The sequence below is a fragment of the Agelaius tricolor genome, unplaced genomic scaffold (assembly GCF_023055355.1).
Source record: "Agelaius tricolor isolate 1412-34295 unplaced genomic scaffold, bAgeTri1.0.p SCAF_90, whole genome shotgun sequence".
NCBI lineage: Eukaryota > Metazoa > Chordata > Aves > Passeriformes > Icteridae > Agelaius > Agelaius tricolor.
The window spans coordinates 171,265-197,214 of record NW_027269350.1 but is presented as its reverse complement, the minus strand read 5'-3'; the positions used below and the strand labels follow the sequence as shown (position 1 = coordinate 197,214).

The 25,950-nt window shown below is 48.1% G+C and overlaps 3 protein-coding genes and 1 long non-coding RNA gene across 9 annotated transcripts in view; 1 reads left to right on the top strand and 3 right to left on the bottom strand.

The window, feature by feature from the left end:
- Positions 1 to 8,183, bottom strand: part of BICRA (BRD4 interacting chromatin remodeling complex associated protein) — a 31,973-nt gene extending 23,790 nt beyond the window's left edge. For all 4 annotated transcript variants that reach the window (XM_071418833.1, XM_071418835.1, XM_071418836.1 and 1 more), the window contains exons 1-4: positions 8,107 to 8,183; positions 3,406 to 3,451; positions 1,507 to 1,549; positions 74 to 139 (exon numbers count right to left, since the gene is read on the bottom strand). In XM_071418833.1, the coding sequence (XP_071274934.1) occupies positions 74 to 139; positions 1,507 to 1,549; positions 3,406 to 3,446 (150 nt within the window). In that variant the 5' untranslated portion in view covers positions 3,447 to 3,451; positions 8,107 to 8,183. The remainder of the gene's footprint in view (positions 1 to 73; positions 140 to 1,506; positions 1,550 to 3,405; positions 3,452 to 8,106) is intronic.
- LOC139585843 (uncharacterized) lies at positions 1,663 to 3,397 on the bottom strand. The gene is made up of 2 exons (XR_011677371.1): positions 2,271 to 3,397; positions 1,663 to 2,182 (listed from the first exon to the last, which is right to left on the bottom strand). It is a non-coding gene; the product is annotated as an uncharacterized lncRNA (long non-coding RNA).
- On the top strand, positions 8,140 to 25,771 carry LOC139585840 (alpha-soluble NSF attachment protein-like). Of its 3 annotated transcripts, none has more exons than XM_071418843.1 (12): positions 8,140 to 8,280; positions 8,726 to 8,926; positions 9,541 to 9,620; positions 11,616 to 11,732; positions 14,007 to 14,053; positions 15,385 to 15,462; positions 17,817 to 17,872; positions 20,415 to 20,499; positions 21,376 to 21,480; positions 22,000 to 22,068; positions 23,357 to 23,404; positions 24,586 to 25,771. In XM_071418843.1, exons 2-12 carry the CDS (start codon positions 8,823 to 8,825, stop codon positions 24,685 to 24,687), a joined length of 891 nt encoding a protein of 296 aa, XP_071274944.1. In that variant the 5' UTR covers positions 8,140 to 8,280; positions 8,726 to 8,822; the 3' UTR covers positions 24,688 to 25,771. The 3 variants fall into 3 exon arrangements, with proteins under 3 accessions (XP_071274944.1, XP_071274942.1, XP_071274943.1); XM_071418841.1 differs by having other exon boundaries at positions 23,354 to 23,404; XM_071418842.1 differs by lacking the exon at positions 8,140 to 8,280 and having other exon boundaries at positions 8,719 to 8,926; positions 23,354 to 23,404.
- Positions 22,062 to 23,095, bottom strand: LOC139585842 (nucleolin-like). Its single transcript, XM_071418844.1, has 2 exons — positions 22,541 to 23,095; positions 22,062 to 22,461 (listed from the first exon to the last, which is right to left on the bottom strand). The coding sequence occupies exons 1-2, from the start codon at positions 22,794 to 22,796 to the stop codon at positions 22,397 to 22,399; spliced, it is 321 nt and encodes a 106-aa protein (XP_071274945.1). The 5' UTR covers positions 22,797 to 23,095; the 3' UTR covers positions 22,062 to 22,396.
- Positions 25,772 to 25,950: the final 179 nt, after the last annotated feature.

Here is a 25,950-nt window from a genome sequence, read left to right as displayed (position 1 = left end):
GAAAATTTGGGGTTTTTTTCCCAGGAATTGCACCCAAAAAGCAGGAAAAGGGGGGAGGGGAGGCCACACCCACCCCGGCCCCCTCGAAGAAGGCGCTGGCGGCGTCCCCGGAGTTGTCCAGGAGATCATCGCTGTCAATCTGCAACGGAAACGGGGAAAAATGAGGGGAAATTGGGAAAAATGAGGGGAAATGGGAAAAATGAGGGGAAATGGGGGAAAACTGAGGGGGAAATGGGAAAAACTGAGGGGAAATGGGGAAAAATGAGGGGAAATGGGGGAAAACTGAGGGGAAAATGGGGAAAAATGAGGGGAAAATGGAGGGGAAAATGGGAAAAACTGAGGGGAAATGGGGGAAAACTGAGGGGAAAATGGGGGAAAATGGGAAAAAACGAGGGGGAAATGGGGGAAAACTGAGGGGAAATGGGGGAAAACTGAGGGGAAATGGGGAAAAATGAGGGGAAAATGGAAGGGAAAATGGGGAAAACTGAGGGAAAAACTGAGGGGAAATGGGGAAAACTGAGGGGGAAATGGGGGAAAACTGAGGGGAAAATGGGGAAAAATGAGGGAAAATGGGGGAAAACTGAGGGGAAATGGGGGAAAACTGAGGGGGAATTGGGAAAAACTGAGGGAAAAATGGAGGGGAAAATGGGAAAAACTGAGGGGAAAATAGGGAAACCTGAGGGGAAAATGGGGGAAAACTGAGGGGAAATGGGGGAAAACTGAGGGGAAATGGGAAAATTACAGGGAAAATGGGAATAACTGAGGGGAAAATGGAGGGGAAAATGGGAAAAACTGAGGGGAAATGGGGAAATGGGGGAAACTGAGGGGAAAATGGGAAAATTACCGGAAAAATGGGGAAAATTGAGGGGGAAATGGGGGAAAGCTGAGGGGGAATGGGGGAAACTGAGGGGAAAATGGGGGAAACTGAGGGAAATGGGAAAATTACTGGGAAAATGGGGAAAACTGAGGGGAAATGGGGAAAAATGAGGGAAATGGGGAAAACTGAGGGGGAAATGGGGGAAAACTGTGGGGAAAACTGAGGGGAAAATGGGGAAAAACTGTGGGGAAAACTGAGGGGAAATGGGGGAAAACTGAGGGAAAATGGGGAAAAACTGTGGGGAAAACTGAGGGGAAAAATTGGGGAAAAAATGGGGAAAATGAAAATAATTGAAAAAATGGAAAAATGGGGGGAAAATTGGGGGAAAATGAGGGAAAAGGGGAAAGAATGGGGGGAAATGGGGAAAAAATGGGGAAAAGTGTGGGGAAATGGGAAAATATGGGGGGAAAATGGGGGGATTTTTTAATGGAAAAATAGGAATTTTTTAAGGGAAAAATGGGATTTTTTTAATGGAGAGTGGGATTTTTTCAGGAAAAACGGGATTTTTTCAGGAAAAATGGGATTTTTTCAGGAAAAATTGGATTTTTTCAGGAAAAATGGGGTTTTTTTAAGGCAAACCAGGATTTTTTCAGGAGAAATGGGGATTTGGGGCATTTGGGGGCGCTCACCTTCTCGGATCCATGGAGGAAATCGTTCAGGGCCTGCGGATCGCTGGGGAGAGATTGGGGAGGAGCCTCAGGGGGGAATCCCGGCAGAATTTGGGATTCCTCGCCCTCCCTGGCCCAAAATTCCCTTTTTTTGGGTCATTTCCCTCCTGTTTTGGGCCATTTCCCTCCTTTTTTTGGGTCATTTCCCTCCTTTTTTTGATCCATTTCCCACCTTTTATTTTTACCATTTCCCACCTTTTTTGGGTCATTTCCCTCCTTTTTTTGGGTCATTTCCCTCCTTTTTTTACCCATTTCCCACCTATTTTTACCATTTCCCACCTTTTTTGGGGCCCCTTTCCCACCTTTTGTTTCCCCTTTCCAGCCTTTTCTTGGGGACCATTTCCCTCCTTTTTTGGGTAATTTCCTGCCTTGGTTTTTGATCCATTTCTCACTTTTTTTTGCCCATTTCCCTCAATTTTTTGGGCCATTTCCCTCCTTTTTTATGGGGCCATTTCCTGCCCTTCTTTTTTTCCATTTCCCGCCCATTTTTGGGCCATTTCCCTTCTTTTTTTTAACCATTTCCTGCCCATTTTTGGACCATTTCCCTCCTTTTTAAAAAATATTTTCTGCCTTTTTTTTTTACCATTTCCCACCCATTTTTGGGTCATTTCCCACCCATTTTTGGACCATTTCCCTCCTTATTTTACCATTTTCTGCCTTTTTTTGAGCCATTTTCCACCTTTTTTTGGGGGCCATTTCCTGCCCATTTTTGGGTCATTTCCCACCCATTTTTGGACCATTTCCCTCCTTTTTTTTTTTATCATTTTCTGCCTTTTTTTGAGCCATTTCCCTCCTATTTTTTTCACCATTTCCCGCCCATTTTTTGAGACATTTCCCTCCTTTTTTTTACCATTTTCTGCCTTTTCTTGGACCATTTCCCTCCTTTGTTTTTTATCATTTTCTGCCTTTTTTGGGACCATTTCCCTCCTATTTTTTTACCATTTTCTGCCTATTTTTGGACCATTTCCCACCCATTTTTGGACCACTTCCCTCCTTTCTTTTACCATTTCCCACCTCTTTTTTTACCATTTTCTGCCTTTTCGTGGACCATTTCCCTCCTTTTTTTTTACCATTTCCCACCTTTTTTGGGGGGCCATTTCCTGCCCATTTTTGGGTCATTTCCCACCCATTTTTGGACCATTTCCCTCCTTTTTTTACCATTTTCTGCCTTTTTTTGAGCCATTTTCCACCTTTTTTTGGGGGCATTTCCCACCCATTTTTGAACCATTCCCCTCCTATTTTTTACCATTTTCTGCCCATTTTTGGACCATTTCCCTCCTTTTTTAAAAATATTTTCTGCCTTTTTTTTTTACCATTTCCCACCCATTTTTGGGCCATTTCCCGCCCATTTTTGAGACATTTCCCGCCCATTTTTGGGCCATTTCCCTCCTTTGTTTTTTACCATTTTCTGCCTTTTTTGGGACCATTTCCCTCCTATTTTTTTACCATTTCCTGCCCATTTTTGGGCCATTTCCCTCCTTTTTTTTTACCATTTCCCGCCCATTTTTGGGTCATTTCCCACCCATTTTTGGACCACTTCCCTCCTTTCTTTTACCATTTCCCACCTTTTTTTTTTACCATTTTCTGCCTTTTCGTGGACCATTTCCCTCCTTTTTTTTTACCATTTCCCACCTGTTTTTGGGGGCCATTTCCCGCCCATTTTTGGGTCATTTTCCACCCATTTTTGGACCATTTCCCTCCTTTCTTTCACCATTTCCCGCCCATTTTTGGGTCATTTCCCGCCCATTTTTGGGTCATTTCCCACCCATTTTTTCCCCCATTTCCCTCCTGTTTTTTCCCCCATTTCCAGCCCCGTTTCCCAGGGGAATTCCAGCAGATTCCGGAACATTCCGGCCTCACCAGATGACGTCTAACAGGCACCGGCCGTCTTCATCATCCATGACAACTGCGAGGAGAGGCAGCGTCAGCGCCCGGAACCTTCCGGAAAACCCCCGGGGCCTTCCCCCCTTGGGGCAGGGGAAACCCCAGGGAAATCCCCAAAGTCTCAGTTTTGGTGGGAATTCTGGGGGGAAATCCCCAAATTCTCATTTTTGTCACAGTTCTGGGGAGAAAAATCCCCAAAATTCTCATTTTTTATGGGAATTCTGAGGGAAAATCCCCAAAATTCTCATTTTTGTCACAGTTTTGGGGGAAAATCCCCAAAATTCTCATTTTTGTCACAGTTCTGGGGAGAAAAATCCCCAAAATTCTCATTTTTTATGGGAATTCTGAGGGAAAATCCCCAAAATTCTCATTTTTGTTGTGGTTTTTTGGGGAAAATGCCCAAATTTTCATTTTTTATGTGGTTTTGGGGAAAATCCCCAAATTCTCATTTTTGGTAGGAATTCTGGGGGAAAATCCCCAAAATTCTCATTTTTGTCACAGTTTTGGGGAAAATCCCCAAATTCTCATTTTTGACGTGGTTTTGGAGGGAAATCCCCAAATTCTCAGTTTTTATGTGGTTTTGGGGAAAATCCCCAAATTCTCAGTTTTTATTTGGTTTGGGGGGAAAATCCCCAAAGTCTCATTTTTGTCACAGTTTTGGGGGAAAATCCCCAAAATTCTCATTTTTGTCACAGTTCTGGGGAGAAAAATCCCCAAAAATCTCATTTTTTATGGGAATTCTGGGGGAAAATCCCCAAATTCTCATTTTTGTTAGGAATTCTGGGGGAAAATCCCCAAAATTCTCATTTTTGTCACAGTTTTGGGGGAAATCCCCAAATTCTCATTTTTGATTTTGGGATTCCCCAGTCCCAGTTTGAGCCCTGGAATGGGACTGGGGGGGATTTACTCCAGGGATACTCCAGGGATGCACAGAGGATACTCAGAGCTTGACCTTTGACCCCTCACTCCGGGGATACTCCAGGGATACCCCAGGGATACTCTGGGTTTGACCTCTGACCTCTCACTCAGGGGATACTCCAGGGATACTCAGGGCTTGACCTTTGACCTCTCAGGGGATACTCCAGGGATACTCCAGGGATACTCTGGGTTTGACTCCTGACCTCTCACTCAGGGGATACTCCAGGACCTGGACCTCGAACTCTGGGGATACTCCAGGGATACTCCAGGGATACTCCAGGCTGGAATTCCAGCCCCAAGCTCCCACTCAGGGGTTACACACGGCACAAATCCCATCCCATACTCAGGGGATGCTCCAAGAATACTCCAGGGTTACTCTGGGGTTACTCAGAGCCTCATTCCCAGCATCCTGCCCAATACTCTGGGGATACTCTGGGGATACTCCAGGCTGGAATTCCAGCCCCAAGCTCCTACTCAGGGGTTACACACGGCACAGATTGCCCACCATACTCAGGGGATGCTCCAAGGGGTTACCCTGGGGGTACTCCAGGAATACTCCAGAGTTACTCTGGGTCTACTCCAAGAACACAACAATGACACTCTGGGGTTACTCCAGGGATACTCTGGGGTTACTCCATAAACACACCAGCAATACCCTGGGGTTACTCCAGGGATACTCCAGGGTTACTCTGGGTCTACTCCAAGAACACAACAATGACACTCTGGGGTTACTCCAGGGATACTCTGGGGTTGCTACAGGGTTACTCCATAAACACCACACCAATATCCTGGGGTACTCTGGGGTTGCTCTGAGGTTACTCCAGGGTTACTCCAGGAATACTCCCATAAATACAACACCAATACCCTGGGGTCACTCAATGAATACTCCAGAGTTACTCTGGGTCTGCTCCAGGAATACTCCAAGATTACTCCATAAATACACCGGCAATACTCCAGGAATAGTCCAGCGTTACTCCATAAATACACCAGCAATACTCTGGGGTTACTCCAGGAATACTCCGCAGTTACTCCAGGGTTACTCCAGGCCCCAGCCAGGCTGGAACCCCCAGAATTCCCCTCCCCCTTCTCCCTCTCGCCGTGCCTCAGTTTCCCCAGAAACACCAAAAACCCCAAAATTCCAAAAAATCCCCCAAAATTCCCCCCCAAACCCCCAGAATTCCACAACAAAAAATCCCCCAAAATTCCGCAAAAAAATCACCAGAATTCCACCAAAAAACCTCAAAAATTCCTGAAAAACCCAAAAATCTCCAATAAAATCCTCCAGAATGTCCCAAAAACCCCCAGAATTTCCGAAAAATCCCCCAAAATTCAAAAAAATCCCCCAAAATTCCCGAAAACATCCCCAGAAATCCCCAAAATCCCAGAATTCCCAAAAAAGCCCAGAAAAGGCCCCGAGGGAGGAGCAGGGAGCGCCGATTATTGGGGACAATTCCTGGGATTTTGGAGCCAATTCCTGACATTTTGGGGGTTTGGGGGATTTGGGGATTTTGGGGTCAATTCCCAGGATTTGGGGGGTCTGGGGAATTTGGGATTTTGGGGAGAATCTCCAGGGTTTCAGGATTTTGGGATTTCAGGGAGAATTCCCAGGATTTGGGGAGAATTCCCAAGATTTTGGGGCCAATTCCTGGAATTTTTTGGGATTTTTTGGGATTTCAGGGCCCTGGGAGGGAGGAGGGGAAATCCCAAATTCTGAACCTGAGCGGGGGCAGGGGAGAGGAGGAGGAAGAGGAGGAGGAGGAGGAGGAGGAAGGGCAGGACAGGCCGGGGGCAGCTCCAGAACTGAACCACTGAGGATGAGGAGGAAGAGGAAGGGGAGGAAGAAGAGGAGGAAATGAGGAGGAAGAGGAAGATGAAGAGCAGAAAGGGGGGAACAGGCCAGGGACACCCTGAGGATGAGGAGGATGAAGGTGAAGATGAGGAAGATGAGGAGGAGGAAGAGGAGGAGGAGGAGGAGGAGGAAAGGAAGAGAAGGAAGAGGAAGACGAGGAGGAAGAGCAGAAAGGGGGGAACAGACCAGGGACACCCTGAGGATGAGGAGGAGGAAGAGGAGGAGGAAATGAAGAGGAAGAGGAGGAGGAAGAGGAGGAGGAAGAGGAGGAGGAGGAAGGCCAGAGACGGAGCCAGAGCTGGGACATTCCCAAAGCAGCTCCCGAGGAAGAGGAGGAGGAAGAACGGGAGGAAGAGGAGGAAGGACAGAAAGGGGGGAGCAGGCCAGGGGAACCCTGAGGATGAGGAGGATGAAGATGAGGAAGATGAGGATGAAGAGGAGGAAAATGAAAGGAAGAGGAGGAGGAAGAGCAGGATGAAGAGCAGGAGGAAGAGCAGGAGGAAGAGGAGGAAGAAGAGGAGGAGGAAGAGCAGGACAGCTCCAGCCCCCACCCCAACAGCAGCCGCTCCCCAGGGAGGATGAGGAGGGGATGAAGGCCACGCACCCTCAGCCCAGCTCCTTCCCAGAGCCCTGAGGAGGAGGAGGAAGGGGAGGAAGAGGAGGAGGAGGAAGGACCAAAGGAGGATGAGGAAGATGAGACAGAGCAGGGTGAGGAAGATGAGGAAGAGGCACAGGAGGAAGAAGCAGAGGAGGAAGAGGAGGACGAAGAAGGGGCATGGGAAGAGGAGGAAGAGGAGGAAGAGGAGGAAGAGGAGGAAGAGGAGGATGAAGAGGCAGAAAAGGAAGAGCAGGAAGCAGGGGGAGGATGAGGAAGATGAGGAGGCAGAGGCAGACAAGGAAGAGGAAGAGCAGGGTGAGGAGGAGGAAGATGAGGAGGAAGATGAGGAAGACACAGAGCAGGGTGAAGAAGATGAGGAAGACGAGGACAGGGCAGAGGAGGAAGAGCAGGCAGAGGCAAAGGAAGATGAGGAAGAGGAGGGTGAGGCAGAGGAAGGTACTGGGGAGGAAGAGCAGGAGGCAGAGGAAGATGAGGAGGAAGAGGCAGAGACGGAGCAGGACGAGGAAGAGGAAGATGAGAAAGAGGCAGAGGAAAAGGAGGAAGAAGAGGTAGAGGAAGATGAGGAAGAGGCAGAGAAGCTGAGGCAGAGGAAGAGGAGGAAGAGCAGGATGAGGATGAAGAAGAGACAGAGGAAGATGAGGAGGAAGAGGCTGAGGCAGAGGAAGAGGAGGGTGAGACAGAGCAGGGTGAGGAAGAGGATGAGGAGGACGAGGATGAGGAAGAGGAAGCAGAGCAGGGGGAGGAAGAGGAGGCCGAGGAAGAGGAAGAGCAGGGTGAGGATGAGGAATACGGGGAAGATGAGGCAGACACAGAGCAGGGGGAGGAAGATGAGGGTGAGGAAGGCTCCGGCCGCCCCGCCCGCCCCGCCGCCAGCAGGAGGAAGAGGAAGAGGAAGAAGAGCAGCAGCACAGGAGGAGGAGGAGGAGGCCGAAGGCCCCACCCCGCTCCCCTCCCCCCCTATCCCGGTGGGACCGGGCCCGAACGGCCCCGCTGGGGGTGGGGGAGGGGGTGGGGGAGGGGCCCCGCCCCCCCTGTCCCGGTGCGCGCGGGGGGGGGGGGAGGGGAGGGGGGGAGGGGGCGCGGCGGCCCCGTGAGGGGGGAGAGGAGGGGGGGGGGGAAATCCCGGCCTGAGGAGGGGGGGGGGGTGAGGGGGCGCGGCCGCGCTGTCGCCGCCGCTGTCGCGACAGAGCCGCGATTCGGGGCCGTTTCGGGGCTTTTGGGGATTTTGGGGATTTGGGGGATTTTGGATTTTTAATTTTTTTTTTTTTTTTTTTTTTTGTGGCGGACTCACCGTGAGGCCTCAGCGGCGCCCGGCGCGGGGTCTCCCAGGCGCCCCCGCACGGGCAACGCCGCCAGGACCCCGGCGGGCCCCGCCGCTTAGGGGTTCGCGGCGATGCCTGATCGCGGCCGTCACATCGCCGCCGTTCAACGCGGACCGGAAACGATCGGGAGGGCACTTGGAAAGGTCAGGGGGGGTTTAACGGGATCCCCTCTCTCTGTACCGGGCCCCCCCTGCGAAAGGACGGGGAGGAATTGATTAGCATAAACCGCGCCCCCGGACAGGCATTAGAATAGACACGCCCCCGCGCTGGCGCCTCAGCGGCCAAGCCCCCCCCGTGAGGGACCTCTCATTTGAATAAACCACGCCCAGCAGGGTGTGTATTAGCATAAACCACGCCTCATAATCTGGATATTAGCATAACCACGCCCCGATGCGCAGCGCGCCAGGCCTGGGTGCTTCATTTACATAGATCACGCCCCATCACAAACCGGCGATACTCTTAATTTGCATACACTCCGCCCCCACAGGCCGTAAATCACCACAAACCACGCCCCCAACACTGAGTTCTGCCCGTCCCCTCTGCGCGTCCTGATTTGCATAAACCACGCCCACACATCGCTCTCCTCAGTCCTCCCGCCCGCCAGGGGGCGCCACGCGCTGCGGAGGGGGCGCTCCCCGTCACGTGACGCGGCGCGGGGGTCACGTGGGACGGCGGCGGCGCCGTCATGGCGGCCATGGCGGCGGAGAAGGAAGCGGAGGCCCAGCGGTTGCTGAGCGAGGCCGAGCGGAAGGTCCGGGGGGCTCAGTCCTTCCTCGGGGGCCTCTTCGGGTGAGTGCGGGAGGAACGGGGCGGGCGGCGGCGCCGGGGAGGCCGCGGGAGGCCTGAGGGGAACGGGGGGGGAAGGGGAGACAGGGAGGCCTGAGGGGGGAAAGGGCGGGAAAATGGGGGGGGAAAAGGGCGGGAATTGGGGGAGTCGTGAGGGGAATGTGGGGGGGGCGAGGGGAATTGGGGTGCGGGAGGGGAATTGGGGGGTTCTGAGGGGAATTTGGGGGGTCCTGAGGGGGAATTGGGGGTGGAGGAGGGGAATTGTGAGGGGAATTGGGGGGTCCTGAGGGGAACTGGGGGAGTCGTGAGGGGAAAGTGGGGTGGGGGAAGGGAAACTGGGGAGTTGTGAGGGGAATTGGGGTGGGGGAGGGCAATTGAGGGGGTCCTGAGGGGGAAATTTAGGGATTTTCTTGAGGGGGGGCCCCCAAAATTCCCCCAATTCCCCTTTTCCCACCGCAGTTCCTTCCCCACCACCCAGAATTCCCCAAGTAATTCCCTTTTTTCCCAGAAAAACTCAATTTTTCCTGGAACAATTCCAGTTTTTCCCCCAGAATTCCCAGGATAACTCCCAGAATTCCCATTTTCCCTGGAATAATTCCCATTTTCCTGTTCCCCAGGGGTTCCTCACGCCTGGAGGAGGCCTGTGAGTGCTACACCCGCGCTGCCAACCTCTTCAAAATGGCCAAGAACTGGAGCCGTGAGTCGGGCCAGGAAAACTCCCATTCATTACCAATTAATTACTGATTGATTCCTGATATTTATTCCACATTTTTCCATCTTTTTCCCTGGTTTCCAGAGGCTGGGGCTGCCTTTTCCCAAGCGCCTCAGCTGCAGCTGCAGCTCCAACCCCATCACTGACCCCATCAATTCCCCATGAATTCTCATTAATTATTAATTAATTCCCAATGAATTCCAGGTGTTAATTTTCTATTTTCTCCCGCTTTCCAGAGGCTGGGGCTGCCTTTTCTCGAGTGGCTCAGCTGCAGCTGCAGCTCCAACCCCATCACTGACCCCATGAATTCTCATCAATTCTCATTAATTATTAATGAATTCCAGGTGTTAATTCCATGTTTTTTCCCGGTTCCCAGAGGCTGGAGCTGCCTTTCCCCGAGTGCCTCAGCTCCAGAGCAAACCCCATCACTGACCCCATCAATTCCCCATGAATTCTCATTAATTCCCAATGAATTCCAGGTGTTAATTCCATATTTTTTCCCTGTTTCCAGAGCCTGGGGCTGCCTTTTCCCGAGCACCTCAGCTGCAGAGCAAACCCCATCACTGACCCCATCAATTCCCCATCACTGACCCCATCAATTCCCCATTAATTCTCATTAATTCTTAATTAATTCCCAATGAATTCCAGGTGTTAATTCCATGTTTTTCCCTGTTCCCAGAGGCTGGGGCTGCCTTTTCCCGAGTGCCTCAGCTGCAGCTCCAACCCCATCACTGACCCCATCAATTCCCCATCACTGACCCCATCAATTCCCTATTAATTCTCATTAATTATTAATTAATTCCCAATAAATTCCAGGTGTTAATTCCGTGTTTTTCCCTGTTTCCAGAGGCTGGGGCTGCCTTTTCTCAAGCGCCTCAGCTCCAGAGCAAACCCCAACCCCATCACTGACCCCATCACTGACCCCATCAATTCCCCATCACTGACCCCATCAATTCCCCATCAATTCTCATTAATTATTAATTAATTCCCAATGAATTCCAGGTGTTAATTCCGTGTTTTTCCCTGTTTCCAGAGGCTGGGGCTGCCTTTTCTCAAGCACCTCAGCTGCAGCTCCAACCCCATCACTGACCCCATCAATTCCCCATTAATTCTCATTAATTCTTAATTAATTCCCAATGAATTCCAGGTGTTAATTTGTATTTTCCCCTGGTTCCCAGAGGCTGGGCTGCCTTTTCTCGAGCGCCTCAGCTGCAGCTGCAACCCCATCACTGACCCCATCAATTCCCCATTAATGACCCCATCAATTCCCCATGAATTGTCATTAATTATTAATGATTCAGGTGTTAATTCCATGTTTTTTCCCTGTTCCCAGAGGCTGGGGCTGCCTTTTCCCAGGGAGCGCCTCAGCTGCAGCTCCAACCCCATCACTGACCCCATCAATTCCCCATCACTGACCCCATCAATTCCCCATCAATTCTCATTAATTATTAATTAATTCCAGGTGTTAATTCCATATTTTTTCCCTGTTCCCAGAGGCTGGGGCTGCCTTTTTCTGAGTGCCTCAGCTGCAGCTCCAACCCCCATTCACTGACCCCATCAATTCCCCATCACTGACCCCATCAATTCTCATTAATTATAATTAATTCCCAATGAATTCCAGGTGGTTAATTCCGTGTTTTTCCCTGTTCCCAGAGCCTGGGGCTGCCTTTTCTCAAGCACCTCAGCTGCAGCTCCAACCCCATCACTGACCCCATCAATTCCCCATTAATGACCCCATCAATTCCCCATCAATTCTCATTAATTATTAATTAATTCCAGGTGTTAATTCCCTGTTTTTCCCTGTTCCCAGAGGCTGGGGCTGCCTTTTCCCGAGCGGCTCAGCTGCAGCTGCAGCTCCAACCCCAGCCACATCACTGACCCATCAATTCCCCATCACATGACCCCATCAATTCCCCATCAATTCTCATTAATTATTAATGAATTCCAGGTGTTAATTCCCTGTTTTTTCCCTGTTCCCAGAGGCTGGGGCTGCCTTTTCCCGAGCGGCTCAGCTGCAGCTGCAGCTCCAGAGCAAACACGACGCCGCCACCAATTTCGGTGGACGCCGGCAACGCTTCAAGAAGGCTGATCCACAGGGTAGGGGGCTGGGAATGGAGGAATTTTGGGGAATTTGAGGAATTTTGGGAATTATCTGGGGGGCCGGGGTGTGGGGGAGGGAATTCTACTGAAATCCCACTGAAATTCCCTTAAATCTCACTAAAATCCCATTAAAATCCCATTAATAATCTCACTAAAATCCCATCAAAATCCCATTAAAATCTCACTAAAATCCCATTAAATCCTCACTGAAATGCCCTAAAATTCCTTAAAATCCATTAAAATCCTACTAAAATCCCATAAGAGCTCTTTAAAATCCCATGAAGGTGTCACAAAATCCCATCAAAATCCCATTAAAATTTCATTATAAATCCCATTAGAATCTCACTGAAACCCCACTAAACTAAAACCCTTAAAATCCCATTAAAATCCCATTAAGAGCTCTTTAAAATCCCATTAAAATGTCACTGAAATCTCATTAAAAATGCAGTCAAATTCCATTAAAACCCTATTAACAATGTCACCAAAATCTGTCTAAAATCCCATTAAATCCTATTAAAACCCCACTAAAATTTCTAAACATCCCATTAGAATCCCATTAAAATCCCACTGAAATTCCAGTAAAATTCCATTAAAATCCTACTAAAACCTTATTAAAATGCCTCTAAAATACCCTTAAAATCTGGTCTAATCCCATTAAAGTCCCATTAAAATCTCTCTAAAATCTCATTAAAATCTCACTATAATCCCATTAAAGTCTCATTAAAATTCTGTTAAATCCCATAAAAATCTCATTAAAATTCTGTTTAAAATCTTATTTAAATGCCTTTTAAAATTCCCTTAAATCCCATTAAAATCCCATTAAAATTCTCATTAATTCTCATTAAAATCTCTCTAAAATCTTCCCAAATCCCCCTAAAATTCCCAAAAATCCCCCTAAAACTCCCAGAACCCCCAAAATTCCCGGATTTTTTCCGTCTCCCGTGACCTTCTGCCTGCTTATATTTTTTTCCCATTTTTCTCACTTTTCCCTTTTTTTTTTCCCTTTGTTTTTTCCCACTTTTCCCCAGGAATTCGGGGGCGGGATCCGCTCCCAGCCGGGGATCCCTGAGCTCGGCAGATGGAGCTGAATTCCCGCGGCTTTTGGGCACAATTCCCGGGATTTTGGGCAAAATTCCCAAAGTTTTGGGCAGAATTCCCAGTTTGGAGCACAATTCCTGTGGGTTTTGAGCAAAATTCTGAGAATTTTGAGCTCAATTCCTGCGTTTTTTGGGCAAAATTCCCAAGTTTTAGGCAGAATTCCCAAAGTTTTGAGCACAATTCCTGCGTTTTTTGGGCAGAATTCCCAGGATTTTGGGCAGAATTCCCAAAGTTTTGGGCAGAATTCCAAAGTTTTGGGCAAAATTCCTGCATTTTATGAGCAGAATTCCCATTTTTTGGGGTCAGATCCTGAGATTTTTGGGGGTGTCTCCAATCCTGAATTTTTTAGGTTTTAATCCTGGAATTTTGGGGGTCCAATCCTGATTTTTTTGGGGGTCTGATCCTGGAAACTTTCAGCCTCTGGTCCCAAAGATTTTTGAGTTCCAATCCCGAGGATTTGGGGTTTTAATTCCAAAGATTTTGGGGTCTGATCCTGGTTTTTTTAGGGTTCTAATCCCGGGAAATTTGGGGCTCTGATCCCAAAGATTTTGGGTTCCAATCCCGAAGATTTTGGGGTCAGATCCTGAATTTTTTGGGATTTTAATCCTGGCAATTTTGGGCTTCTGATCTTGAAGATTTTGGGCTCAAATCCTGAAATTTGAGGCTCTGATCCCAAAGATTTTGGGGTTCGATCCCGAAGTTTTGGGGGTCTGATCCCAAGGATTCTCGGGATGTCCAATCCTGAGTTTTTGGGGTTCTAATCCTGAATTTTTAGATTTTAATTCTGGAATTTTGGGGTTCTGATCCCAAAGATTTTGGGGTTTGATCCCGAGAAATTTGGGGTTTGATCCTGAAGATTTTGGGCTCTGATCCCAAGAAATTTGGGGTTTGATCCTGAAGATTTTGGGCTTTGTCCCAAAGATTTTTGGGTCCCATCCTGGAAATTTTCAGGCTCTGATCCCAAAGATTTTGTGGTTCAATCATGAGGATTTGGGGCCCCATTTCCATTTTTTCCCCATTTTTTCCCCATTTTTTCCCAATTTTTCCCCTTTTTCCCCCTTTTTTTTCCCAATTTTTCCCCCTTTTTTTCCCCATTTTTCCCCCCCTTTTCCCCAATTTTTTCTCATTTTTCCCAATTTTTCCCAATTTTTCCCATTTTTCCCTATTTCCCAGAGGCTGTCACGTGCCTGCTCCGCGCCATCGAGATCTACACGGACATGGTGAGACCCCCCTGGAATTCCCAAAATTCCCCCCTGGAAATTCCCAAATTCCCTCCTGGAATTCCCAAAATTCCCCCTGGAAATCCCAAAATTCCCCCCCTGGAATTCCCAAAATTCCCTCCTGGAACCCCCAAAATTCCCCCCTGGAAATCCCAAAATTCCCCCCTGGAACCCTCAAAATTCCCCCCCTGGAATCCCCAAAATTCCCCCCTGGAATCCCCAAAATTCCCCCCTGGAATCCCCAAAATTCCCCCCTGAAATTCCCAAAATTCCCCCCTGGAAGTCCCAAAATTCCCCCTCCTGGGAATTCCCAAAATTCCCTCCTGGAACCCTCAAAATTCCCCCTGGAATCCCCAAAATTCCCCCCTGGAATTCCCAAAATTCCCCCCTGGAACCCCCAAAATTCCCCCCTGGAATTCCCAAAATTCCCTCCTGGAAATCCCAAAATTCCCCCCTGAAATTCCCAAAATTCCCCCCTGGAATCCCCAAAATTCCCTCCTGGAACCCTCAAAATTCCCCCCTGGAAATTCCCAAAATTCCCCCCTGGAATTCCCAAAATTCCCCCCTGGAATTTGGGATCTGGGGGTTTCTCCTCCCCCTCCCACACCCCAGCCCAGGGCCCTCCTGTTTTCCTGGGAAATTCCCATTTTCCCCTGGAATATTCCCATTTTTCCATGTTTTTCCCCCAGTTTTCCCCATTCTCCCCCTGATTTTCCCCATTTCCCCCTGGAATATTCCCATTTTTCCCCATTTTCCCCTGTTTTTTTCCCATTTTCCCCAGTTTTTTCCCATTTTCCCCCTGGAACATTCCCATTTTCCCCTGGTTTTCCCCTGTTTTCTCCCATTTCCCCCTGGAATATTCCCATTTTTCCATGTTTTTCCCATTTTTTCCCCATTTTCCCCTGTTTTTTTCCCATTTTCCCCTGTTTTTCCCCATTTTTTCCCCAGTTTTCTCCCCTTTCCCCCTGGAATATTCCCATTTTTTCCCATTTTCCCCCATTTTTTTCCCCATTTTCCCCCATTTTTCCCATTTTTCCCTGTTTCCCCCTGTTTTTTCCCCATTTTCCCCTGTTTTTTCCCCATTTCCCCATTTTTCCCCATTTCCCCCCATTTTTTCCCCATTTTCCCCCATTTTTTCCCCATTTCCCCCTGGTTTTTTCCCATTTCCCCTGGAATATTCCCATTTTTTTCCCCATTTTTCCCCATTTCCCCCAATTTTTTCCCCATTTCCCCCCATTTTTTCCCCATTTTTCCCCATTTTCCCCATTTTTCCCCCATTTTTTCCCCATTTCCCCCCATTTTTTCCCCATTTTTCCCCATTTCCCCCCCAGGGCCGTTTCACCATCGCTGCCAAGCACCACATCTCCATTGCTGAGATCTACGAGAGCGACCTGCTGGACATTGAGAAGGTGAAAACCCCAAACAAATCCCAAAAAAATCCCAAAAAAATCCCAAAATTCCCATGAAAATCCCAGCAGGAAAACCCCACCGAAAAATAATGGAAAAATCCCAGAAAAATCCCCCAAAAATCTGCAAAAAACAGCACAAAATCCCAGAGAAATCCCAAAAAAACCTGGGAAAATCCTAAAGAAAAATAATTCCGTGATAATAGCAAAAAATCCTGGAAATATTCTCAGAAAAATCCCAGAAAATCCTGGAAAAATCCCTGGAAAAATCCTGGAAAAAATCCCAAAAAAAATCCTAAAAATTTTGGGGAAAATCCCGGAAAAATCCCAGAAAATCCTGGAAAAATCCCCCCCAAAAAATCCCAGAAAATCCTAAAAATTCTGGGAAAAATCCTGGGGAAAGATCCCTGAAAATCCTGGGAAATTTCTGGAAATTTGGGGAATTTTTCTGGGATTTTTTGGGGACTTTTGGGGGATTTTTGGGGGATTTTTAAAAATTATTTTTCTGGGATTTTTCTGGGATTTTTTGGGGGATTTTTCGGGGATTTTTTGGGGACTTTTCTGGGATTTTTCCGGGATTTTTGGGGGGATTTTTCTGGGATTTTTCCAGGATTTTTCTGGGATTTTTCCGGGATTTTTCCGGGATTTTTCTGGGATTTTTGGGGATTTTTTAGAATGATTTTTCTGGGATTTTTCCGGGATTTTCTGGGATTTTTCTGGGATTTTTTGGGGGATTTTTGGGGGAATTTTTTGAGGATTTTTTAAAATGATTTTTTTGGAACTTTTCTGGGATTTTTCCTGTGATTTTCCTGGGATTTTTTCCTATTTTTTCCTGGGAATTCGGGGCTTTTCTGGCCTTTCCAGTCTTTTCCTGGGTTTTTTCCAGCCTTGCCTGGGCCCAGCAGGAGCAGCTGGGGCGGGGGCGGCCCCGGAGCCGCCGGAATTCCGGAATTTTCTGGAATTTTCCGCAGTGCTGGGGAGGGGGAGGGGCGGGGATGGACAATTCCAGGCTCCCAGGAGCTTTTCCCTCCCTGCTGGGATCCACCTGAAATTCTGCGACCTTCAGCCCAGCTTTAGCCCATTTGGAGCCCATTTTAATCCCAGTTTTAGCCCATTTTAATCCCATTTTTACCCCATTTTAATCCCATTTTTACCCCATTTTAATCCCTTTTTTAGCCCATTTTAATCCCTTTTTTTATTCCATTTTTATCTGTTTTTTATCCCATTTTAATCCCTTTTTTATCCCATTTTTACCCCATTTTAATCCCGTTTTAATCCCCTTTTTATCCCATTTTTATCCTATTTTTATCCCATTTTTATCTGGTATTTTATCCCATTTTTATCCCATTTTTATCCCATTTTTATCCTATTTTTATCTGGTATTGTATCCCATTTTAATCTCATTTTTACCCCATTTTAATCCCTTTTTTAATCCCATTTTTATATTTTTTTACCCCATTTTAATCCCTTTTTTATCCCATTTTTATCCAATTTTAATCCTTTTTTTATCCCATTTTTCTCCCTTTTTTATCCCATTTTTTTCCATTTTTACCCCATTTTATTCCCTTTTTTACCCCATTCTTATCCTGTTCTAATCCAAGTTTTAGTCCATTTTAATGCCATTTCTGTGCCATTTTTATTCTTTTTTTACCCCATTTAAATCCCTTTTTTATCCCTTTTTTTATCCCTTTTTTATCCTAACTTTACTCCTTTTTAATCTCATTTTTATCCAATTTTTTCCTGGATTTTTCTGGGATTTTTTCCAGGTTTTTTTTTTTTTCCCCAGGACTTTTCCAGGCTTTTTCTGGGAATTTTTTCAGGATTTTTCTGGGACTTTTTCCTGGGATTTTTCCAGGATTTTTCCAGGATTTTCCTGGGATTTTTTTTCCTGTATTTTTCCAGATTTTCCCCCCATGATTTTCCTGGGATTTTTTCAGGATTTTCCTGGGATTTTTTTCTGGAGTTTTTCCAGATTTTTCCAGGATCTTTTTGGGTTTCTCCAGGGTTTTTTCCTGGAATTTTTTGGGGATTTTCCCAGGTGTTTTTTCCCAGGATTTTTGGGGGATTTTTCCTCAGTTTTTTCCCAGGATTTCCCTGGGATCTTTTCCGAGGTTTTTCTGGGATTTTCACTGGGGTTTGCAGGTTTTTTCCCATGATTTTGCTGGGATCTTTCCCAGGATTTCCCGTGATCTCTTTGGGTTTCCCCGAGGTTTTTCCCTGATTTTTGGGTGATTTCTCTGGAATTTTCCGTGGTTTTCCCGCTGGATCCCGTTTGTCCCGGGTGATTTTGTTGGGATTTTTTGGGATCTGCTCCCAAATTCCCACATTTTTCCCAATTTCTCCGTTTTTGCCCCCAGGCCGTGGCGCACTACGAGCAGGCGGCCGATTACTACAGAGGGGAGGAATCCACCAGGTACCGGGGATCCCAACGGATCCAAACGGATCCCAACGGATCCCAACAACCCTGAGCCCAATCCTGAGGGGTCCCAAGGGTTTCTAATGGATCCCAATGACCCTGGGTCAAATCCTGAGGGATTCCCAATGGATCCCAACCATCCTGACCCCAATCCTGAGGGATTCCGAGGGTTCCCAATGGATCCCAAGCCCAATCCTGAGGGGTTCTGAGGGTTCCCAATGATCCTGGGTCAAATCCTGAGGGGTCCCAAGGGTTCCCAATGGATCCCAATGAATCCCAATGATCCTGGGTCAAACCCTGAGGGATTCCGAGTGTTCCCAATGGATCCCAAAGGATCCTGGGCCAAATCCTGAGGGGTTCCAAGGGTTTCCAATGGATTCCAACTGATCCCAAAGGATCCTGGGTCAAGTCCCGAGGGGTCCCGAGGGTTCCCAATGGATCCCAATGATCCTGAGCGATCCCAAGGGTTTTCCAATGGATCCCAATGACCCTGGGCCAAATCCTGAGGGGTCCCAAAGGATCCTGAGCCAAATCCTGAGGGGTCCCAATGGATCCTGGGCCAAATCCTGAGGGGTCCCAAGGGGTCCCAATGGATCCCAAAGGATCCTGACCCCAATCCTGAGGGGTTCCAAGGGTTCCCAACGGATCCCAAAGGATCCTGGGCCAAATCCTGAGGGGTCCCAACGGATCCCAATGGATCCCAATGGATCCCAATGACCGTGGGTCAAATCCTGAGGGGTTCTGAGGGTTCCCAATGGATCCCAAGCCCAATCCTGAGGGATTCCGAGGGTTCCCAATGACCCTGGGTCAGATCCTGAGGGATTCCGAGTGTTCCCAATGGATCCCAATGGATCCCAATGACCCTGGGCCGAATCCTGAGGGGTTCTGAGGGTTCCCAATGGATCCTGGGGGATCCTGGGGGATTCCAATGATCCTGAGCCAAATCCTGAGGGGTCCCAATGGATCCCAAAGGATCCTGGGCCAAATCCTGAGGGGTTCTGAGGGTTCCCAATGGATCCCAAAGGATCCTGGGCCAAATCCTGAGGGGTTCTGAGGGTTCCCAATGGATCCTGAGGGATCCCAATGATCCTGGGCCGAATCCTGAGGGGTCCCAATGGATCCAACTCATCCCAATGGATCCTGAGGGATTCCAACAACTCTGGGCCAAATCCCGAGGGGTTCCAATAGATCCCAATGGGTCCAAACAGATCCCAACGATCCTGAGCCAAATCCTGAGGGGTTCCGAGGGTTCCCAATGGATCCCAACCGATCCCAGCTCCAAATCCCAACAGATCCTGAGGGATCCCAGTGGATTCCAACGGATCCCAACCCGAATCCCAAGGGATCCCAAGGGATCCCGACCCAAATCCCAACAGATCCCGGGGGACCCCAAATCCCGATGGATCCCAAGGGATCCCAGCCTGAATCCGCCCTGCTCCCAATGGACCCCAAATCCCAATTCCAAGGGATCCAATGGTTTGGGTGCGGTTTGGGGGGTTTGGTGCACTTTGGGTGATTTGGGTGCACTTTGGGTGCACTTTGGGTGATTTGGGTGCACTTTGGGTGCACTTTGGGGGGGTTTGGGTGCACTTTGGGTGCATTTGTTGGGATTTTGGCCGGGATTTGCCATTTGCGGTTGGGATTTTTGGGCTTTGGGCGGGGATTTTGGGGTTTTTTGGGTGGGGTTTTTTGGGTGGGGTTTTTTGGGTGGGGTTTCTGGGATTTTGGGGTTTTTTGGGTGGGGTTTTTTGGGTGGGGTTTTTTGGGTGGGGTTTCCGGGATTTTGGGGTTTTTTGGGTGGGGTTTTTTGGGTGGGGTTTCCGGGATTTTGGGGTTTTTTGGGTGGGGTTTCCCTGGGATTTTGGGGTTTTTTGGGTGGGGTTTTTTGGGTGGGGTTTTTTGGGTGAGGTTTCTGGGATTTTGGGGTTTTTTGGGTGGGGTTTCGGGGATTTTGGGGTTTTTTTGGGTTGGGTTTCGGGGATTTTGGGGTTTTTTGGGTGGGGTTTCCCCGGGATTTTGGGGTTTTTTGGGTGGGGTTTCCCTGGGATTTTGGGGTTTTTTGGGTGGGGTTTCCCCGGGATTTTGGGGTTTTTTGGGTGGGGTTTTTTGGGTGGGGTTTTTTGGGTGGGGTTTTTTGGGTGAGGTTTCTGGGATTTTGGGGTTTTTTGGGTGGGGTTTCTGGAATTTTGGGGTTTTTTGGGTGGGGTTTCCGGGATTTTGGGGTTTTTTGGGTGGGGTTTCCGGAATTTTGGGGTTTTTTTGGGTGGGGTTTTGGGGATTTTGGGGTTTTTTGGGTGGAGTTTCCCCGGGATTTTGGGGTTTTTTGGGTGGGGTTTCTGGAATTTTGGGGATTTTTGGGTGGGGTTTTTTGGGTGGGGTTTTTTGGGTGGGGTTTCTGGGATTTTGGGGTTTTTTGGGTGGGGTTTTTTGGGTGGGGTTTCCCTGGGATTTTGGGGATTTTTGGGTGGGGTTTTGGGGATTTTGGGGTTTTGGGGATTTGGGGCTTTCCCAGGCAATCCTGCCCCTGTCCCGTCCCCAGCTCAGCCAACAAGTGCCTGCTGAAGGTGGCGGCGTACGCGGCCCAGCTCGAGCAGTTCCCGCGCGCCATCGACATCTACGAGCAGGTGGGGCCTTCCTTTCCTCCTCCTCCTCCTCCTCCTCCTCCTCTTCCTCTTCCTCTTTTCCTGCTTTTTTTTTGCTCATTTTTCTGCTTTTCCCCTCATTTTCCTGCTTTTTTTCCTGATTTTTCTTGCCTTTTTTGGTCATTTTTCTGCTTTTCCCCTCATTTTCCTGGGGTTTTTTTCTTCATTTTCTTGCCTTTTTTTGGTCATTTTTCTGCTTTTTTCCCCTCATTTTCCCGCTTTTCTCTTCATTTTCTTGCCTTTTTCTGCTCATTTTCCTGCTTTTCTCCCCTCATTTTCCCAGATTTTTTTCTTCATTTTCTTGCCTTTTTTTGGTCATTTTCCCGCTTTTTTCCTGATTTTTCTTGCCTTCTTTTGGTCATTTTCCTGCTTTTTTCCCTGATTTTCCTGCTTTTCCCCTCATTTTTTGTGGCTTTTTCCCTCATTTTTGTGTCTTTTCCCCTCATGTTTGTGGCATTTTCCTCTCATTTTCATGGCTTTTTCTCTCATTTTTGCACCTTTTCCCCTCATGTTTGTGGCATTTTCCTCTCATTTTCGTGACTTTTTCCCTCATTTTTGTGGCTTTTTCTCTCATTTTCCCGGCATTTTCCCGGCATTTTCCCCTCATTTTCCCCTCATTTTCATGGTTTTTCCCCTCATTTTCGTGACTTTTTCCCCTCATTTTTCTGCTCTTTTCCTCCTCTTCTTTTCCCCTTCCCTCATTCCCTTTCCCCCCTCTCCGATCCCCCTCTGAAATTCCCGGAATGTTCCGGATTTTTCTCCGGATTTTCCCTGAATTTCCCGGTTTTTTTTCCGGATTTTCCTGGGTTTTTTCCCGGAATTTCCCGGATTTTTCTGGAACGTTCCGGATCATTCCAGGTGGGCTCGGTGGCCATGGACAGCCCCCTGCTCAAGTACAGCGCCAAGGAGCATTTCTTCAGGGCTGCCCTGTGCCACTTCTGCATCGACATGCTCAACGCCAAGGTGATTAACTGATTAGTGTTAATTAGGGGTTAATTAGGGGTTAATTAGGGGTTAAATTTGAGATATTTGGGGTTAAATTTGGGATTTTGGGGCAATGGGAATGGAGCATTTCTTCAGGGCTGCCCTGTGCCACTTCTGCATCGACATGCTCAACGCCAAGGTGATTAACTGATTAGTGTTAATTAGGGTTAATTAGGGGGTAATTTGGGGTATTTGGGGTTGAATTTGGGGTTAATTTGGGGCAATGGGACTGGAGCATTTCTTCAGGGCTGCCCTGTGCCACTTCTGCGTGGACATGCTCAACGCCAAGGTGATTAATTCATTAGCATTAATTAGGGTTAATTAGCATTAATTAGAGGTTAATTGGGGTTAATTTGGGGTTAAAGTTGGGATTTCGGGGCAATGGGAATGGAGCATTTCCTCAGGGCTGCCCTGAGCCACCTCTGTGTGCTCCATGCCAGGTTGATCATTAGCATTAATTAGCATTAATTAGCATTAACGAGCGTTAATTGCCCGCAGCTGGCGGTGCAGCGCTATGAGGAGATGTTCCCGGCCTTCTCCGACTGCCGCGAGTGCAAACTCCTCAAGGTCAGCCTTCCTCCCCTGCCTCTTCATCATCATCATCCTCATCTTCATCATCTTCATCATCTTCATCATCTTCATCCTGATCCTCTTCTCCATCAGCCTTCCTCCCCTGCCTCATCATCATCTTCATCTTCATCATAATTTTCATCTTCATTCTCCTCTCTATCATCAGCCCCTTCCTCCCCTCTCTCATCATCCTCATCATCCTCATCATCACCTTCATCTTCATCATCTTCATCCTCATCCTCATCTCCATCACCATCAGCCTTGCTCCCCTCCCTCATCATCGCCTTCATCACCTTCATCACCTTCATCCTGTTCCTCATCTCCATCAGCCTTCCTCCCCTCCCTCATCATCCTCATCCTCATCTTCATCTTCATCATCTTCATCCTCATCTCCATCACCATCAGCCTTCCTCCCCTCTCTCATCATCCTCATCATCACCTTCATCATCTTCATCTTCATCTTCATCACCTTCATCCTGATCCTCATCTCTGTCACCATCAGCCTTCCTCCGCTCCCTCATCATCATCATCATCCTCATCTCCATCTCCATCTCCATCAGCCTTCCTCCCCTCCCTCCCTCCTCATCATCATCATCATCTTCATCACCTTCATCATCTTCATCATCTTCATCATCATCATCTTCATCCTGATCCTCATCTTCATCACCATCAGCCTTCCTCCCCTCTCTCATCATCCTCATCTTCATTTTCATCATAATTTTCATCTTCACTCTCCTCTCTATCGTGAGCCTTCCTCCCCTCCCTCATCATCATCATCATCACCTTCATCACCTTCATCATCTTCATCCTCATCCTGATCCTCATCTCCATCAGCCTTCCTCCCCTCCCTCATCATCCTCATCTCCATCCTCTTCATCCTCATCGTCGTCTTCATCTTCATCATCACCATCATCCTCATCTTCATCATCTTCAGCCTTCCTCTCCTCCCTCATCACCGTCACCTTCATTGTCCTCATTGTGATCCTCGTCCTCATCTTCACCCTCGTCCTCATCTTCATCCTCATCCCCCTCACCTTTCTCATCTTCCTCATTCCCGTTACCATCATCAGCCTTCCTCCCCTCCCTCCTCATCCTCAGTGTCCTCCTCATCTTCCTCCTCCTCCTCATCCCATCCTGCTCCTCATCCTCCTCCTCATCTTCATCCTCATCCCCACCCCTCCTTGTCTTCCTCATTATCCTCATCCTCATCCCGTTTCTTCATCCTGCTCCTCCTCACCCTCCTCATCCTCACCTTCCTCCTCCTCCTCCTCCTCCTCCCCAGAAGCTGCTGGAGGCTCACGAGGAGCAGAACGTGGACGCCTTCACCGACGCCGTACGTGGCAGAAATCCCCCCAAATTTACCCCAAAATCACCCCAAAATCACCCCAAAACCCCCAAAATCCCCCAAAACCCCCAAAATCCCCTCAAAATCCCCTCAAAATCCCCCCAAATTACCCTAAAATCCCCCCAAAATTCCCTCAAAATCCCCCTGCAAAGCCCCAAATTCCCCCAATTTCACTCCAAAAGCTCCAAATTTCCCCCAGTTTCACCCCAAATCCCCTGATTTCACCCCAAATCCCCTGAAAAGCCCCAATTGCCCCCAAATCCCCCTGATTTCACCCCAAATTCCCCCCAAATCCCCTGAAAAACCCCAATCCCCCCCAAATTCCCCCAAATCCCCTGAAAAGGCCCAAATTCCCCCCAAAACCCCCTGAAAAACCCCAATCCCCCCCAAATTCCCCCGATTTCACCCCAAATCCCCTGAAAAGCCCCAAATTCCTCCCAAATCCCCTGAAAAGCCCCAAATTCCTCCCAAATCCCCCTGAAAAGCCCCAAATTCCCCCCAAATCCCCCTGATTTCACCCCAAATCCCCTGAAAAGCCCCAATTGCCCCCAAACCCCCTGATTTCACCCCAAATTCCCCCCAAACCCCCTGAAAGGCCACAAATTCCCCCCAATCCCCCTGATTTCACCCCAAATCCCCTGAAAAGCCCCAAATTCCTCCCAAATCCCCCTGAAAAACCCCAATTCCCCCCAAATCCCCCTGATTTCACCCCAAATCCCCTGAAAAGCTCCCAAATCCCCCTGATTTCACCCCAAATTCCCCCTAAACCCCCTGATTTCACCCCAAATCCCCTGAAAAACCCCAATTGCCCCCAAACCCCCTGATTTCACCCCAAATTCCTCCAAACCCCCTGAAAAGCCCCAATTCCCCCCAAATCCCACCCGAATTCCTCCCAAATCCCCCCCAAATCCCCCTGATTTCCCCCCCAAATTCCCCCAAACCCCCTGAAAAACCCCCAATCCCCAAATTCCCCCGATTTCACCCCAAATCCCCTGAAAAGCCCCAAATTCCTCCCAAATCCCCCTGAAAAGCTCCCAAATCCCCCTGATTTCACCCCAAATTCCTCTAAATCTCCTGAAAAGCCCCAAATCCCCCTCAAATCCCCCCAAATGTGCCCCAGTCCCCCCAGAAGCCCCAAATTTCCCCGTTTTGCCCCCAAATCCCCGCAGGTGAAGGAGTTTGACTCCATCTCCCGCCTGGACCAGTGGCTGACGTCGCTGCTGCTGCGCATCAAGAGGAGCATCCAGGGAGAGGAGCAGGACCTGCGCTGAGAGCGCCCCAAAACGCCCCAAAAACAGCCCTAAAACAGCCCCAAAACACCCCAAAAATAGGGTGAAAATATACTAAAAACAGCCCCCAAAATAGGGTAAAAATGTGCTTAAAATGCCCCCAAAAATATGGTAGAAGTGTGTTTAAAATACCCCCAAAATATGGTAAAAATGTGCTTAAAATACCCCGAAAATATTGTAAAAATGTGCTTAAAATACCCCCCAAAACCCTCCTAAAATAGGTTAAAAATACCCCCCAAAATACCCCAAACCCCCTCCTAAAATACGCTAAAAATACCCCCAAAAATATCTTAAAAATATCCAAAAAATATGATAAAAATACCCCCAAAAATACCCCCAAAACCCTCCTAAAATACGCTAAAAATCCCCCCAAAAAGACCACAAAACCCCCTCAGAAAATGCTAAAAATACCCCAAAAATACCCCAAAAATATCTTGAAAATACAAAAAAAAAAAGATAAAAATACCACAAAACACCCCCAAAAATAGGCTAAAAATACCTTAAAAAACACCCCAAAAAGGCCCCCAAAAAACCCCAAAATTCCCCTCCTAATTCCACAAAAAAAACCCACCAAAACCCCCCAAAAAAATCAGCTTAAAAACCTAAAATATCCCCCAAAAATCCCTCAAAAAAACCCTCAAACAAAAGCCCCAAAAAGCCCCAAAAATGCTACAAAATCCCCAAAATATCCTTTTAAAAAACCCCAAAATCCCACAAAAAAACCCCGAAAAAATCCTTCAAAAAATCCTCCAAAAAACCCCCAAAAATGTGCAAAACAATCCCCAAAATACTACGAAAAAAACCCCAAAAAATCCCCCAAAATCCCACAAAAATACCGCAAAAAAACTTCAAAAAAAACCTCATAAAAAACCCCCAAAACAGCACCAAAAAAACAGCAATAAAACCCTCAAGATCACCCCAAAAATGCTGCAAAAATTCCCCAAAAAAATTCCCCAAAAAAGCCCCAAACCCCCCCAAAATTCCCCTCTTCCCCTGGTGCCTTCCAGAACATTCCTGGCCCCGCCCCTGCCCCCCGCGGGCCCTCATTAAATATTCATGGACTTGGCTTTGGGGGCGTGGCCTCATTTTAGGAGTGTGGTGTTCATCTTTGGGGGCGTGGCCTGGATTTTGGGGGGTGGTGCTACATTTTGAGGGCGTGGCTTAATTTTGGGGGTGTGGCCTCGGGTTTTTATGAACATTCCCTGGATTTTAGGGGGCGTGGCCTCATTTTAGGGATCAGTCTCT